This window comes from Aptenodytes forsteri, unplaced genomic scaffold (genome assembly GCF_000699145.1).
Source record: "Aptenodytes forsteri isolate BGI_AS27 unplaced genomic scaffold, ASM69914v1 Scaffold53, whole genome shotgun sequence".
Classification (NCBI taxonomy): domain Eukaryota; kingdom Metazoa; phylum Chordata; class Aves; order Sphenisciformes; family Spheniscidae; genus Aptenodytes; species Aptenodytes forsteri.
The window spans coordinates 11233197-11247815 of record NW_008795909.1 but is presented as its reverse complement, the minus strand read 5'-3'; the positions used below and the strand labels follow the sequence as shown (position 1 = coordinate 11247815).

Sequence of the window (14619 nt, the reverse complement as noted above, 5' to 3'; positions counted from 1 at the left end):
CAACTCACACTCGCGCAGTTGGTCCTCTGCAAGTTTTCAACTCCCACAGGCTAGCGCCATGCATTGGGAGCAAAAATAAAGAAAGAATCTGAGACCAGTTCATTTCAGTTAAACAAAACACAAGCAGCATGTGTCTCCATGAGTCACACAAACTTCTGTTCTCATTCACATTCCTATAGCTACGGAGAAACAAAAGGAGTTAGTAAGCCAGGTCTCTGTGGATATTAGGAGCACGGGCCATGCACAAGCAAGTAAATTTTTAGCGAAGATAAAGGCAAATGTTTTATGAGTTCAGATAGCTCTAGAGCATCCCAAGATTTGGTATCCAGACACACACATTTGGTCTAAGCTTCTCTGCAGATTAGAGAAGCTTTTGGACCCATTGTTCTAGTTCAACATCACCATTAGCCAAAGAGAAAGGTAGCCGGCCATTCCAAACAAAGGAAACAACACCCCTGCTACCAAAATTTTGAAAAGCAACTGCTGATTTTGGGTGTCCTATATAACCCATATTAATAGAGACAAAATTTTCAGAAAGCTACAGATATCCTCCTCGTAACTACCTTCCTTTCCTAGTGACAAAATTGGCATCCAAACAACCAACACAAGACCACAGGTCCATAGTTCCTTTGAAAAGAATGGCCTCCAAAGTCAGTAGTGGAAATCCAAAGGAGAAACTTCTTTTTTTAAAAAAAAAGCTAAACCAGCAACATAGAAACCTCACAGAAAAGGGGGAAATACGAATTGCCCATTTAATTAACGTAGTGAGGCATTTAGAAAAGAACCTCACTAATTCAAAAATCATGCCCTGACAGGGTTCTTAGTTTATTTTTTACTATTAAATTAGTAAAGCAAACAATCAAAAAAAGTATTCAAGAAGTCTGCATTACAACTTGCAAACATGGTAAGGTATGCTAAGTGTTTAGTCTCCTACAGTAAAGTAAGGAGAGATATTATGCAGTACTCAACACAACTTTATGGACTTCCGAAAAGAACACTAAACATTTTCTTCAAACAATCAGGTTTTGGATTAAGAAAATAAAAAATAGTTCTTTACCCAAAAGTTAATAAAGTACCTACTGCACTAATACATCAAGTAAACATTTGCTGAAGTTTACATCAACTCTGCTCATTTAGGGGTAATTATATTATTCATATATCATACATCTCCACCTAAACCATTCATCATGAAAAACTCCACTATGGGAAGTATAAACAAATGGTTCTCCACTGATTACTGAAAGGTAACCACCAAGATCAAACTTATGACAGCAATGTAATAATACCAACCACTATAGACAGTGTATCTATCCATACTGAAGGGACAGTAAAAAAAAAAATCCCAATTAATTTTTACTGTGAAGGCTAACTCCTCCAGAAAGCACCTCTATTTTCTGTCACAATGAGGTGGGTCAAGTACATACACTATAGCAGATTAACACCTGTACAATAAGGAAACAACATGCATTAATCAAGGCTCCAGGTTCTCCATGTCATGAGCTTGATCCCAACTTCAGCATGCTATAGCTTTGTAAGGCATCTTGTAGGAGATTCTTTTTGCCTACTAAAAGAAATGTTAATAATTGAGATTCTTATTTAATAAAATGCAAAAATGCATAAAAAAATAACACAAAGGACACTTAATTAATCTAATGCTACTTTCTATTTGTTTTACACTGTCTTTACAATTTCAATATACTGCAGAATAAGTGTGTAAAATATGTCAATGGAAAGCTGGAAGTTTTGTCAACTGGGAAGAGAACAGATGAGCCACTTAGGAAGGTACACAAACAAAGTATGCAGGAAGAACAATGGATAGACATCAAAAGGACCAGTGAAAAACCAGCATCAAATTACTCAACACTGCATTGAACTGAATAAACTAGTCACTTTTAAGCAGTGATTTCTGACTGTTTGCAAGCAGACAAGATGTAATACACTAGGTATACAAACATAAGCAAAATGTGCATAAAGACTCTGGAACATGACAGTGAAAATTCTGTAGCCCACCAATATATGCACTTACACAGAACAAATATTTCCCCTTCCCATGTATACCATTAAAGAGACAGCTTACCCTTTCCACTTGTCCTTCTTTGTGCTTCAGTTTGTACACTTTCAACTTTGGAAGGAAAGTCTCCGTGTAGTTCTTGTCTTCCATGCCTTGGAGCAGTACCCCATGGAATGCCAGCCTACAGGTATTTGCGTGAATATCTGTATCCAGCTTGGAGCCGATCACAAGGCACAGTTTAGGACAAGTGACTGGTTTTTCAAACTCTAGCAAAGCCCACTGTTGTCTTGGGAGCTGGACTTCTGCCTGGTCATTTTCTTTGTTCTCCTCTGAAGAATTTGAGTCCTTGGACAAGTATTCCTCTTGATAAAGATAATCCTTTTCAAAATCAAAAACATTTTCTTGAATTTCTTCATTGAAGTCAGCAGGGGCTGGACTGAAAAACATTACTCTTCCCATAACTGTTTCATGACCAACTGTGATATGGAACTTGGCCTTGGTCTGAAGAGCTCCTCGAAAATACTGGATTTTCCTCAGGGAAATTATTGCAGCATGGATGGTGTGAAGTGATTCTGGGGTGCAAATTAGGCCTCGTTCTAGCAGTTTGGGATCAAACTGGGTTACACAGATACCTACTCTGTCACCCTGCATAGCGTAAGTCACAGGAGTATGGAACATCTGCATGGACTTGACTTTCTTTGTCACCTATTGACGAAAGAGCAAGAAAAAAATAATGAAGCAATTAATTGCACACGACTGCATCACAAGCACAAACCCACATACCACACCCTGCTCTCTTGTAAGATGACTGACCTTCTAGAAGAGTCCACAATTCAAAAAGTAGGAAGTGAACAGACTGAAATCATACCCCATTCATTTAGAATTACCACAGGTTTGAGCCTCTTAGCTTATTCTACTTTTGTTCATGAGACTAAGATTATCACGGCCACAATTATGTTGATGTTTGCATTACCTATGCTGCAATACCTCCATACTATCTGCAAATCAACAGATATACATACCCACACCATGGAACAGCTTACTTAATGTACTCCCCCTAAGTACCTGCACCATCAAAAGTGTAGCACTACAATACCCATCCATGCACCTATGTCACTGTTTTCCCACCCCTTCTATGAAAATCGTTTCATACGCTTCTTTGACTTGGTTGAATTCAACTGTAAAATGTTCAGAACAAAAAACCTTTCCTTATAATGTATTTGTACAACACCGAGCACAATGAAAACTGGTAAACTATCACTGCAAATTAATGAGTAATACAAAAATCTACCATCTCCTAGTCTATGACATTCTATATGTTTAAAAAAAGAAGTCCACGAAGTTTTCTTGCAAAGATTTGAATGTTCATAAATACACGGCTAGCATATCACTGTCACTAAAACGTGGGGTTCCATCTGCAAGGATTATCATAGGAAAAGTGCAGCACTGGCCACCACTTATACTTAAAATTAATTTAGTTCTTCCCAGATGCTATAAAAGTTTGACCGTAATGAGCTTGCTATTGTATTACTTACTTCAAGGAGTTCTCAAGGAGAAGAATAAAATAAGCTGCTAAAGATCAGTCTAGGCTCAGCTTGATCAGACTAAACCAGTTTAGTTTAACAGGGCTTCATTTTGGCCTTTCTTTCAGTTCTGCAAACTATACTAAGATTCCCACCCCCCCCCCCCCAGTTTGTGTGTAACCAAATGTTTTTTCTGATATGTTTATGTTGCCACCTGTTGCATTCATACTAATGCTGGATGCTTGGATAGGTAACCACTCTGCTTGAAGTCCCTACATTAGATACCAAGCTTTTAATACTGAAAAGATATTTTTGGCAATAAAAAAATATTTATCTCCTAAATAAATATTAAGTACTTGGACAAGAGTCCTTAGTACAGAAAAGTTATATACAACATATTTTTGAAGGGCTGAAACCTCAAAATTCAGATCCAAGACCTGAACTCTCCGTGGGAACGCTCCGTTCCAGAGATTGTTTCTTTAGTATGTCTGTATCAATATACAATAGATTATACTGTAAATGCATACAGAACAACAACATTACTAGAATAGATCTCAACTTTCAGTATTTCTTCTTCTCTCTCCCTTTTCTTAGTACCAATTCTACAGCTATCAAAAAGGCTCATGTCAAATGCTACTGTGCAATTCTCAGCATTCAAGCCATTAGTATCTGTCTTACTCGGCTACAACTGTTCTCAAATCAATCTCCAACCACTGCATGTCCCTTAGTAGCCCATCTTTTAATCCTGGCCCACCCTCATTTATCTTTTAACTCCTGAAGGTAAGAAACCAAAATACACAACCACTGATGAAAAGAATCCCAAACCAAAGGATTGGCCTCAGCAGATCTGGGCTTCATTCTCACTATGTCAACACAGTGTAGAGAACATCATTTAGGTTAGACGACTCGGAACAGTCTAGAGAAGTTAACCTTATTAATTTTAATCACGAATTATTTACTTAAAGGATAATACTAAAAATACCAGCTTTTTTCTGCATCTTGGATGCAAAGCATAAGTGGAAACAAAACTGTTTTTCACCTTTTCCTTTTCTACAAAACCTGCTGCCTTAAACAAAGGGCATTGTACTTGGCTTCAGACAAATCTTTGTATGCCTATTCCCAACATCACCAAACTAAGCAATACTAAGAGAAGACTGTGGAAAAAAAAGGAAGAAAGACTTCAAGGGGAACAAATTGCAGAAACTTAGATCAAAATAGAGAAGTAGATGAGAAGTCTATTGGCCGAACTAAAACCTTCAGTAACTGGAATATAAAGAGCTCTCCAAATCAGTCAGCAAAAAACAGTCACAGGCAATATGCAGAAAGCTGATTTTAAAAAAAGGGAAAAAATCTAGCAGCTGCACAGCTTCTGGAAAACAACAAAAATCCTGTATTCCTTCTTGAAATCATAATTATACAAATAACAATGGCCATGAGCTTTACCACTGTAAATATTGTTTGGGTTCCCTGGATCTCTGGCTGCTAATCAAAACCAAAAGAAACGTCCTTTTTCAGATTGTAATATTACTTTTTAGAAACTGCCCACCTAACAGTGAAATTTTTACAGAAAATATTTGCCAGTCTCTAAAACAGTCTACATATATTCATCTGAAACATCTTTCACAGAACTCAGGTAACATTAAAGAATAACAATCGTGTTTAAAAATACCTATTCGTGTACGCATATACTCCAAATACATCTTAGCTTTTAATTAGGGATCTATGAAACATTCCTCAAAAGTGTCATGCCTACTCTCTCCCCCCTTAAATTAACTCAAACAATTAGGCTCGATGCATCTGACATACAGCCCATAATTAACTATCGGAAAAAGAATTAACAAGTACTTTTAAAATATTCACTTCACACGATTAAACTTTTTCAAATCAGATCTACAGTTCTCAACCATGGCATACAGAGCTGGCTTCTATCAGAATACTAGCTGTTTTCTTCCACATTTCTCAGTGTTAAACTACATTTAAAAGAGTATACAATTGCAAAGTGTCACTTTCCATGACAAAAGCTTGCTGTAATTCCTATGTGTAGGAGAAACTTTGCAGTGGTGTATTGATACAGGAGTATTTTCCAGTGCTGCATGAGGCTTTAACAGGATGGCTCCCGTTCATACATTTACTGACGGTCCTCACAGTCTCCAATGCAAGTTCAAGAAAAGTCTTGGATCCTGACTAATTCTCTTTCAGGCCGCTCTTTCAGAAAAGACTACCCTAATTAAAAAAAACAAAAAAACACCACTGAAAATTTGCAGAATCATGTAAAGTAAAGCTTTTTCCCCGCAACCAAAGCAGACTATCTGTGCTGCCCCCAACTCTCTCATGGGAGGCAAGCCCCCCAACCCTGGCTGCACTCACCCAGAGCTTTAAGAGTCACTTGATTTCTTGGTAGCTGGGTCTGGCTTTCAGACAGATCTGCTTGTCCTCAGACATGTGAATGGAAAAAAATACTGTGTTACTCAACCTACTGAAAATCAGCACTTCATGCTGACCTATCCAGTACCTTGCAGATGATTTAATCAGCTTAAATGTAAACAGTTTTTCCCCTTATATGCATGGTACCTATTCTTGTATCTCAAGTTCCCATACATGTATGAGGGGAAAGAAGAAAAGCAAATGGGAAGAACACATTCCAGCCCATTCCTTTTTACCTACGTGTTCTCAGTACCGGAATCAACTGTAAAAAGAGATACTGCAGCACAGTATCTTAACTGACCATAAACTCTGTTCCAAGAGCATAACATACGTAGGAATTAGAATCTGACCAGAACAATGCTAGAGTGCGCTTAGGTGACTGGGGGAGGTGGATTAGATCACACGAGAATGGAGTTGGAATTGCATCTCCTTCAAAAGGTCAGACGTGGAACCAGCAGAGAAGTGAATCAGTGAGTTGATCTGCACCCACTGGATCAAGTAACAAGAGCCAGCGTAGCTTTAAATCACTAACTTCCTGTTTTCTGAGCAGACCATGAACATCAGTACGGTATTTCATTCCATTTCACTCTGACCCCGACTGACAGAGACATTCGTCCGTGGTTTAAAATACTCCAAATGTAGGGGTTTTTTTTCCAGGAGACTGAAGTACATAACTAAAATTCATCTTTGTTTTGTCTGGCCTTTAAAATACAAACCTGGAACCACTGAAAAGGATGCAACTGGCCCTCAGTATTAGATTTGTTTCTCTTATGCGTATCTAGTTTCCCTATGTAAGGGATCCCCACAAGTTATAGCACAGTTCTAAACTTTCACATATTTTCTTTAGCTTTACAGCAATAGAAATTTCAAGTAAGGAGTTGGGGCTAGATCACTCAAGTCCACCCACCTACCAACAAAATGATGTTAAATACTTCAGAGCATTCTGTCCTGAGCAATAGGAGTTCGTAACTGAGACCAGCTATGACCAATAAAGTAAGGAGTTGGGGCTAGATCACTCAAGTCCACCCACCTACCAACAAAATGATGTTAAATACTTCAGAGCATTCTGTCCTGAGCAATAGGAGTTCGAGACCAGCTATGACCAATATCTTTGGCATTTCTTTGCATTTATTTCAAGCACCCAATTTTTGTCCTCAGAATGCTGTCTGTAAAACAACTTCTATCTCATCTTGTCCATGAAAATAGTGCAAGGCCCGTTTTAGCAATCCACTAAATAGAGATATGTTTTCCTCTTCTTTTGGGGAATAAGGCCTTTAGACATGGAAAGAAAGTGACCAGTGTTGAGTGCAACTTTAAAGAGACAGAATTTATTGCTTGCAAACAATGTAGGTAGACATGAAAAACTTGGATACCATTATAAAACTTGCTACAAACTTCACTAAGAAATTCACTCACGTTTTGTTTTCTAATAATGGTACAAGGGAATTGATTATATCTCATCATATAAATTAAGAGCCATGTGTTGAAATCTTGCATCATTTGCAAACAGATTTGCTTCACTTTTTAAATTTTATTTGTATAATCACATGAATGTTCCTAAAGCATTATGAAAAGGTATATAAAAAGGGTGAGAAAGAAGTTTGTGTTCAAATGCAGATTAAAAAAAAAAGCAAAACAAATCAAAAGCACCCAAACAGTTCAGCCCTTGAGATAAACAAATGTGTTCAATATAAGAGAACCCGTTATTTGAAGACCAAAGGAAAAGCTCACTAAGATTTTCAAAGCAGTTTAGTACAGACTAATAGAAAACAGGATACAGAAAAAGTCCACTAATGTCAGAGCTTCTTTTCCTTTATTTATCCAACTTCCTTTAAGTTATCAACCATATGCCATTGCTCATAGCTTCTTTAGATAAGAACCTAGCCATCCTGCTGCCTCCCAATGCTGTGAGTGCATCTTTCCGATATGAAAGATAAAGCAACCATACTTCCCTGTAATACTGATGAGAAACTGCAAAGTTAAAATAATTAGTCTTAATAATCTATTAGAGAAAATACTAATTATAAATGTAGTATTTATAAAAGGAGTATTACATATGTATTACAAAAAAAAGACCCCACTTTAAATGCCGAGGACTCCAACCAGTTTAAAATAAAGATCACATCTCAGAGCCCAGCTGCTAAGAGCTGCATCTTTAAACTTACATCCAAGGGAAAGGAACTGATAAACGAGGAAAGAACCATTTCAGCCCTGAGGTTTAGAAATACATCAAGAGCAAGCCTGCAAGCCCTGAGGTTTAGAAATACATCAAGAGCGAGCAAGCCTGCCTGAATCAGCACACAAACAAGAAAAAAAAAAAACACACTTGAAAGGCGTAAACTGACCATACATTGCAGCAGAGTACCAAATACAAGAAACGCCACCTTAATATCATCCAGTAGAAGTGCCTGCTTACAGCTGAAGAGGAGCAGCAAACCAAGGCCCAACTGCATGACCAAAACGCATCCCGTATCTGCTGCTTTTGAAAGCAAGGACTGCCTTCCTCCCTGGTGATCTACTACAAATCCAAAAAAAGGAATGAGGCATCTCATCCTCCTGCTTCCAGTATCATCTCTTGGTGGTCAGAGGATATAAAGAAAAAAACTGCAGCCCACTTGTCTGAAAGGCTACCACAATTTTTAGTTTTCAGCCAACCCTTGTCTAAGCACATATACTGAAATTAAGAAAAGCTTTAATTCAGACATAAGACTGCTCTTACACGTAAGCAGATCTTTTCATAAATTCTCTTCTAAACATGCTGAATTCTTTGCTTTATGAGGGATGACCATTCACAAGCAAAGCTGAGTCCTCTAGATGAGTAAGCAGCAACGTGTTTAGCTAAGGCGGCAAACCACTCCTCCTTGAAAGTATCAAAAGGACACCTAGGCTGTGAAGGCACAAGACAGCAACAACGAGCATTCAGAAATCATGAGTCAAGGCCTCTACCATACTCCAATCCACATCCTCCATCCAAATAAAAAAAATCTTTTATTTTAAAAATTAAGATATGGAATATTTTCTTCATTCCCCAAGATGCCTTTGCGGTTCATGCTGTATCTCAATGAACACTGAGAAACATTAGATCCAAATCTTCAACCAGGATTTCAGAACAGCATAAAACAGATAAAACAGGAGCTAACAACAGTACATTGTTGAACAGCAATCACACAATGCAAGCCTTGCCCACTGCTCAGGTTGTGGAAAGCCATCTCTTCTGAGTCAACATCACAACAGCAGCTAGGACCAACTACAAAGAGCAGAAACCTCAAAGAGTCAAAAATAATTCCAAGTTTGCGGGTGCCACCAAGATCACATGGCTTAGTAACAATTTTCTGAAAGATCTTGAATATTTCTAGAATCTATTATTTGTCCATGGCCTCACTTTGCCTCCAGATGAGAAAGGAATATAGCATCTGGAAGAAAAACTATTTCACATAGAATGATTCTTTTAACTTAATTTTTTTAAGTGACATTTATAAGGGCATTCACCATATGACCACTGTGGTGCTTATGTAATGCCACATACATGCTATCAGATTTTATTTAATATACTCCTCCTCCTGATAAAATAACACCATAGTCTGAAGAGCCTGCACTGCAACGCTGGAATAAAGCAGTATAAAAGGGGATACATTAAAATCCCTTTAGCTTATTTCCTTTCACAGCATCTAAAAATATTGCTATGCATCCAGTAAATAAAGAAGAAGCAGGTCAATGATCCTATTCTCATGCTGCTCTGCTTTAATATTGTAATTTTAATTTAAATTACATGTATGCTATATTCATGCACACAATCACAAATCAAAAATTAGCAAGTGTTAAGATTAAGATTTTGCACATAAGTTAAGTGACCTTCTGTGCCTATGCATTCTCCTGTAGCCTTTAAGTATATAATCTCAAATTTTTTCAACAGAAAAAATCGTCTATCCTATGCACAGGCTGGACAAAGTTCACTGAATAAGAAAACAATCCTCTATTTTCTTCTTGTGACTGAACTGCCCCAAATTCTTATTTACTGTAAACCGTCAAATTCACACTGTATTGCATGTATGCTATCTTACTGGAGTATTTATTTGGTAAACTTCAGTAATCTCGTCACCTTGTGATATAACACAGCATTACGCCTCACTGGAGGTAGGAAACTCAACTGCATAATTTGTCACAATCCAAATTCTCAAGAAAACTCAACATCCAGTTTTGAAAGCAAAAAGCTGATTTTTCAGAATGTATATAATTTCATAACAATTTTCCTCATTCACAGCAAAGCTTCCAATAGCTTCACAACCACTTCAGCCAGTTTTCAACTCACACCAAAACCCTCAAATCTAACCCATACCTCCCCAGCTTCCACATGAGAATGCTGAGAGAGATGTTTCCCAAGCCTCACTAAAGTCATGACTCTTCCTGTTTCTACATTTTACCACAGAAGGCAATCAGGCTAGTCAACCATGATTTGCCCTTGCAGCATTTCCCAGTAATTACATGATCTTAACACACTCTTTGGCTTCCACCCCTTACATCTCCTCCTCTACCTGGGATTCACAAGGGGAACACCAAGAGCACCAAGCCCCACTGCACCTTTATTTTCTCTCTGCCTTGCCTCTTTTAGATTTGGGTGAATCTATTCACACAGGGGAGGACCACATCCCCTTTTATTCCTCTGGCCAAAAGAGCCTAACAGCTGTACACGTTGAACGCTTGGGGCTGTAGGTCAGGAAGAGATCCCCACACTCCAAGGATGCGTAGAAGGAAGCAGAAGCCAGACACCTACTATATATCCCTTCGTCTCCAAATGACTAAAATCTCTCCTAGGTTTTTTGTAACTGAAAAAGGAATCTTAAGATGTCAAGTATCCTTAAATTAAGTGGTACTACTTGTGCCATCTATCACTACAGATGTCAAAGTATGCCTTTTAAAAGCATAGTATAACGCCAATGAGTTTAGTCAGCAAGTACCTAGGCAGAGAACATCAGACATAGTAAAACTATGCCAGAACAAGCTTAACATTTACATACCAATTAAAATTTCTGCAACTTATCAAAAAATATTTCAATAAAACATTTTTCAAAGAAAAACAAACCCAAAAAGAAGTCAAAACCAGTGCAAATTGATAGGTTAAAGAAAGGCTGTCTAGAATTTTCTTCTTCCAACAGAATGAACTGAATTTTTTTTCCAAATAGATTTAGGTTTAGAACAATAATACTACTTTTATCTGAAGACTTCAAAGTCACATGCAAAAGAATATATCACAGTAAACACAGGGTTGAAGGTTTTATAGAAAAACTTCTACTGGGATTTTTTTTCTCCTTCTTTAAAAGAAATTTGGTTACTACCAGTCTTTGAAAAGCATAAAAGGGAGGAAACTATAGGGTAAAGAAGTAAAACTTTTACGTGTAAGGAACATTTGAAGCTTTGTGAGAAGGCTGGTTTTGGTAGAATGTGCGACATATAGCCCAACGTGAGTAATATTATATCTCAAATAAAAATCAGCCCATGAATATACATAATCCAAAAGGTAATTCTCCCAATCTCTGAAATGTAATGGAGCCACTCTAGATCACTGAGGCATGAATATTTACTGTATTCAGGCTTTACTGCTCTCGATCTGGGTTCAATTTTGCAAATTAAAATGAAGGCTCTGTGGATAGAGAGATTAAAGAAGAGCATCCCAAAGCCTGCCTGTTTCCTTGGTGTGGTAGCAGTGATCTAGTTACCCTTCTGTTAGGTTATTTCTTTTTACTTAATGTAGTAGGTCAAAAGCAATTGAGAGTGGAAAGAGGAGGTCATTATTGGGTCATAACCTTGGAGTTAAAGGCTCACTAAGGAAAACAAACACAGAGTGAACATAAAGCTGCATTTAAAAAATAAAACTTGTAATGAAAAAATAGTATTTTCAGCTCTTTTCACTTCTATTTTGACAGGTCGAGGGGAAAAATAAGAACAAAATTCTTTTCCTCATTTCTTTCTCATGAACAAAATTCTCCTGTCCCTTCTCTAAAATAAGCTCATTAATAGAAGCCATGATTTATACAAAATGAAACAAAGGTGATGAATAATTACTGAGAGATCTGGTAGGCTTCATTAGCTGTGGCAAACCTTAACATTAATTGTGACGATTTGTACATTTTCTAGGAAATACTTGGAATATAAACACAACAGCACTCTAGTGCCATGCAGCAAACAAGCAAACACAGGTATGCACATCAGTACAAATCAAACGATACAGTACTACTCCTAATGAATTCCTTGCACTAATTACAATCAAAACAAAGGCTACCTCTGCTATGAAAAGAGAAGAAAAAGGAATTAATTACTATCAGACAAGTATTTTTCGCAATAATCCTTCTTATGAGATTAAAAAAACAATTGCAATACAAAATCTTTATAGATTTTTCCTTGAGGTAGGATTTTTTTTGGTGGCAAATTTTAAGGGAGTTCAACCGGTAAGCAATTTCTAATATGTCAGTAACAGTGATTAAGATTAGATGAGTAAATCTATATCCTCTGCACTGTATATTTTCCAAATCTCAGCAGTTGAGTCTAAAGTAAAGAACAAATGGATTTATCCCTACCATCTTGGCAAATAATACTAAGCTACTAAAGGAAAAAAGCAGTACGGTGCAAAGTTTGATATAGCAAAACCAAATTCTAATGCACAGATACACAGTAAAAAGAAGTCATGTTTACAGTAATGATTCTGATTAATCCATTCACATGTGGCTGGGAGAAGAAAGGGGGCAGAAGGGAAGAAAAATTGAGGAGAAAAATTGAGGTGAGAATGAAGAGACTGCATCTTTTGAAACTGGAAATAAAGCCAAAATGTAGTGGTCATCAGCTAGCAAAAACAGCATTTACGATAGAAATGCCATGTGATATCTTATGAAATAAGAAATTCACACTTTTTTTGCCTCTGAGCTACATCCTGGTACCAAAGGGTTACTGTGCTTTGAAACCTTCACCAACGGCCTTACTAAACATTTAATATTTTTCTTTCTTCTTTCTTAAAGGCCCCAGATGTGTTCTTGCAGATCAAAAGAGACCAACTTATAAAGTTAAACGAAATCAAGGGCTTTTGTTCCGAGGCATCGTTGCTGAACTAATTATTCCTGGATGTTGTTTAATGAAATAGCGGTGCCATATATTAAAACAGTTAACAGGATGAGTTGCGTGAGTTATAGGAAAGGTCTGATCTGGGATTATAAATTTAAGGTTTTCTTCAAAGGAGATGAAACAAACTACTCGCAACTCCCCAGTCCTTTCTGTCACTGGAATACTGAAATAAAGGAACCCAAAAATGTATGAAGGCTGAAATATCATTCTACATATTTACCCTTCCCCGAATGATAGAGAACTAAAGATGGGGGAGTTCAAAAAACTCCCGAGATTCTTTGAGATGGGGAGGTGAAGATCTAAGTTATCCTGTGCTTTGTAGCATTCAGGGAATAGACAAGTTAAAATAAATACTGGTAAAATCTTAGATGCTTCATTTTAGACATACATACACACACAAAACAAGAAAGGACTCCCATTTTAAACAACCCAATGCAAGTAGTTAAGATGGGGGAGTTCAAAAAACTCCCGAGATTCTTTGAGATGGGGAGGTGAAGATCTAAGTTATCCTGTGCTTTGTAGCATTCAGGGAATAGACAAGTTAAAATAAATACTGGTAAAATCTTAGATGCTTCATTTTAGACATACATACACACACAAAACAAGAAAGGACTCCCATTTTAAACAACCCAATGCAAGTAGTTACCAGAGCAATTATTAAGCATTTTTATTGGGGGGGGGGGGGGGGGAAGGGAAGGTAAGCAAAGAGCTATTCCAACATCAAATTATTAGCAGAATTGGGTCTTTTACATTATTCTGCAGCCCCCAAACACACCAATGTTTTTGGTAAAATGCTTATTTCAGTATACATTTACCTTACTGAGAGAAACAAAAGACGCTCAAGATCCCTAAGGACATCTCAGACCAGGAAGGCAACTTTTCAGAACCGATGGCTCTTACACATTCAGACAATAAACACTTCACTTCCCTACTGATCGTCTCTTCTGTGTTTGTATTTTACAGCCTGACACCGGCCAACCCAACACTTGACACCTAATTAACAGACCTAGGAGCTGGAGGTCCATATATTGATCACACTAAATGGGATTAGTGTGAAATAAAAAGTTCAAAGGGTCTTGACCAAACTTCACCACAGCCCAGCTGTGACAGCTGCTATGAATTTGTGTATCCAGTGCCCCACATTTTTATTAAGAGGGGTCTGGCGCACAAGAGTATGCAGTAGCCTATGAGATCACGAAGGTTCACCTAACAATGTCAGGCTCTGTAACTGTAGTGACTGACTGAGGAAAAAAATCCTCTTGCTTGTTTGCATAGGTCTTTTTGATTAACTCATGAAAAGGGTCCCTTCACCTCTGATACAACAAGCATTTGCAATAGACAGAGTTGGGACTTCTTTGCCTCTCAAGGATTTGTTAGCTTGCTATAGAAGAGCTGTCCAATTTAAAAAAAAACCTAGGCTTGATCATAAAAGAAATAATTCCTGATACATGCTGCAAGCATACCTAGTATATTCTGACAATGACAGACAAGAGCTGTATTCAAATGATAGAACTCCAAACTATTATCTTCTAAACACGCTTTCTATTTGCC

The 14619-nt window shown here is 37.5% G+C and overlaps 1 protein-coding gene across 1 annotated transcript in view; it reads right to left on the bottom strand.

Annotated features, from left to right (window-relative positions):
* The window catches only part of EEFSEC (eukaryotic elongation factor, selenocysteine-tRNA specific), a 101045-nt gene that overhangs the window by 58100 nt on the left and 28326 nt on the right, over positions 1 to 14619 (bottom strand). Inside the window, exon 6 of the mRNA XM_009284446.2 lies at positions 2078 to 2716. Within this exon, the coding sequence (XP_009282721.2) occupies positions 2078 to 2716 (639 nt within the window). The remainder of the gene's footprint in view (positions 1 to 2077; positions 2717 to 14619) is intronic.